The following is a 2,709-nucleotide window of genomic DNA, read 5'->3' as shown; positions in this document are numbered from 1 at the left end:
AAGTACAGAGTTAGTCACAAACTAAACTAGTTACTACACCATATAGTGTGAACTTTCTGTCCCAATTTAAGAAAAAGCTCATGAACAACTGGTACAACCCGTCTACCCTGGCGAGCACTAATAAGCTCAAGTCTTATTTCTAAGAATAAAATCCGGTACCCATCCACAAATCTTGCGCAACTGTAGCATTAGATATCACACAGTCAGCGAATCTGTGATCATTTTCTCAAAGTATGTGTCCCAATTTCTGTTCGGCACAAAGGCAGATAGAGAGATGTGTTGCGTGTCAGTTGAAGAGCTCATCTCAGTGTTTTTCCCGCCCTATTCTTCCCATTACAGTTCAGCTGGAGGGCTGTAACGATACAGTCAGTGTACCATACATTCGGTGACATTTCCAGGCTGACCTCCTCCCACTCATTCCACACAAATTGGTGTTATTGAAATCTGAGCAAAGTCGCACATTTTTTCCAAAACAAACAACCTGTGCAACTCTGCATAATTGAGGCTGATAAATATGTGATTCCAACTAAGAATATTCATCAACTCTGAGCACTTCTGAAATGCACCTGGCAAGAGAACAAATTTGCATTTTCATTCTTTATCGGAATAAAATGTGAATGCATATCATTAGGCAGGAGAGATGCAATTACAGGGCGAAAGGAGAAAGTCCTCCCACACACATTTTACCTTGCCAGAATTAATAAACCTGTGTCTGCAAATGAAAATCCTTGCTAAAACCCTGGGACAGGTGACATGTAGTTCCGCTCTTTTCAATGCAAACTAGATTTCAGTAATTCTAACCATTTAGCGCTCCAATTTCGTCATGCTAAAGTAAAAGTTGTCGCACGAAAAAGACTAAATAGTCCATCTTGCGTTGGCTTCTGAGCGATACGTTACGACATCTGTGGATGGCCAGCATTACCTGACAATGATGTCTTTGGTACAGCTTTCTAAATCTGTCAGAGCCATCTTCACATCTATAATTATGCCTGCCATATGAAGTAAAAGCTGAAAACTATAGGAGAAAATGTATATGCTCACGCTGAGCTAGAGTGAACTGCAAAGGGAACTCTGAAAAGGAATGCCAAAGGTTTTCAATTGCACAAATGAGTTCCAGTGCAAAGGGAGAACAGCATTGTGCTGCAGTTTAAAATTCACACATTGCAGCATATGCATCATAATGTTAACAAATGCAGCATAATTTTAAATGTATAAAGAAATCAACTACCACAAGGTAGAGCATAAGAGATATATTTTCTGTTTAAGAAGGAGAGAAAACATTATGACATAAAGCAACAACATGGCTTACATTGCTCCGACTGTGGCTGGATTAGAAGGTGGATATGTTCCTGTGCTGTACACTTCTAAGACGAAGGCTGTGATAGACTCTGAAATGTTTTTTTTTAATTATTATTATTATTATTATTTCCTCTGGTGCAAATATGGAATATGTACTGATAGAATCTGTTGAAAACACAAAGTGTGCGCACTGTTGAGCCTGGAGGAAGGTGGTGGGCTCCAGCAGGGATGAAGGTCCTAAGGCAGGGAGGCCAGTTTGTTTCTCACACTCCCTGCAACAAGTTACAACATTTTCCTCTTCTCAAACTCCTGCAGAGAACAGGGAAGAATAAACAGGGGTCAACAAACATGTCCGGCATGGGCTGCCTTCACTGCGTCCATAGCAGGGGTCTGTTTACAGTTAGTTTGTCTGAGTCAACAAAGTTTACTGCCATGATTTGTTAACATTTACTATATTGATAAAGAGTATACTGTGCTTAAAGTGCTGAAATACAATACAAAGAAGAATTAAGTCTAAGGAAATGGAGGAAAACATAAAAAAAGCTAAATTTGTGCAGCACAGTCAATTGATATTTTTAAATCTTATCTTTTTTCTTTTTAATAATGTTTCATGTGCTGTTTAAAATGTATTTTAATTTATTGATTGTACTTTTTTGTTTGAATTATTAAGGTTGTTTTTAATAAGTAAATAAATTAAAGACTACTTTTATTATTAAAACAACAAGAAAAGTAAAATGAAATGGATTTAAAAGGTAGTTCACATTAAGAATGAAAATGCAGTCATTTTTCTTGGCCTCATCTTGTTCTAAAACAGTTAACTTTACTTCTTCAATGGAACACAAAAAGAATGTCCATGTTGCTCTTTTCCATAAAATAAAAGAGGATGAGGATCAGAGACACAACATGACAAAAAAACTACTTCTGTGTTCCAAACAAGAAAAGAACTTGATTAATAACAACTTATAAATGATGATAGAATTTTCATTTTGGGGTAAATTATTCCTTGAAATGCAAAATATGATCATCATTAAGAGTAAAAATTATTTGGTGTTGCTTATATTTTGTGTTACCCACTGTCCCTCAGGCTATGACACACCTTTTCCCTTAAACCAGGAGGATTTTTCTTTTTCATTAAGCTTGGAAAACCATCCTTTGGAAATGTGGTTTGTACAGTATTTGTCTCAGATGTTTTGATATTTTAGGAGAAAATGGCACTCTGTTCTGACCTTGCCTATTGCACAAAATATTTCATTGCTGAGCTTCTGGAGTTTGTGTGTGTGTGTGTGTGTGTGTGTCTGCCATTTTTTCAATGGTTAGACTGCTCAATTTTTTGATTCAGCTTGGCGTCACTAATAGTCTAATAGGAATCTATATCTATCTATCTATATATATATATATATATATTCGATT

The 2,709-nt window shown here is 36.4% G+C and overlaps 1 protein-coding gene across 1 annotated transcript in view; it reads right to left on the bottom strand.

Annotated features, from left to right (window-relative positions):
- Positions 1 to 1,235: 1,235 nt before the first annotated feature.
- Positions 1,236 to 2,709, bottom strand: part of LOC107746879 (succinyl-CoA ligase subunit alpha, mitochondrial-like) — a 17,666-nt gene continuing 16,192 nt past the window's right edge. The window contains exon 8 of the mRNA XM_016561209.1: positions 1,236 to 1,608. Within this exon, the coding sequence (XP_016416695.1) occupies positions 1,582 to 1,608 (27 nt within the window). The 3' untranslated portion in view covers positions 1,236 to 1,581. The remainder of the gene's footprint in view (positions 1,609 to 2,709) is intronic.

Source organism: Sinocyclocheilus rhinocerous, unplaced genomic scaffold (assembly GCF_001515625.1).
Source record: "Sinocyclocheilus rhinocerous isolate Xijiao unplaced genomic scaffold, SAMN03320098_v1.1 scaffold2026, whole genome shotgun sequence".
NCBI lineage: Eukaryota > Metazoa > Chordata > Actinopteri > Cypriniformes > Cyprinidae > Sinocyclocheilus > Sinocyclocheilus rhinocerous.
The sequence above is the reverse complement of the archived record's forward strand: the minus strand, read 5'-3'. Positions and strand labels throughout refer to the sequence as shown.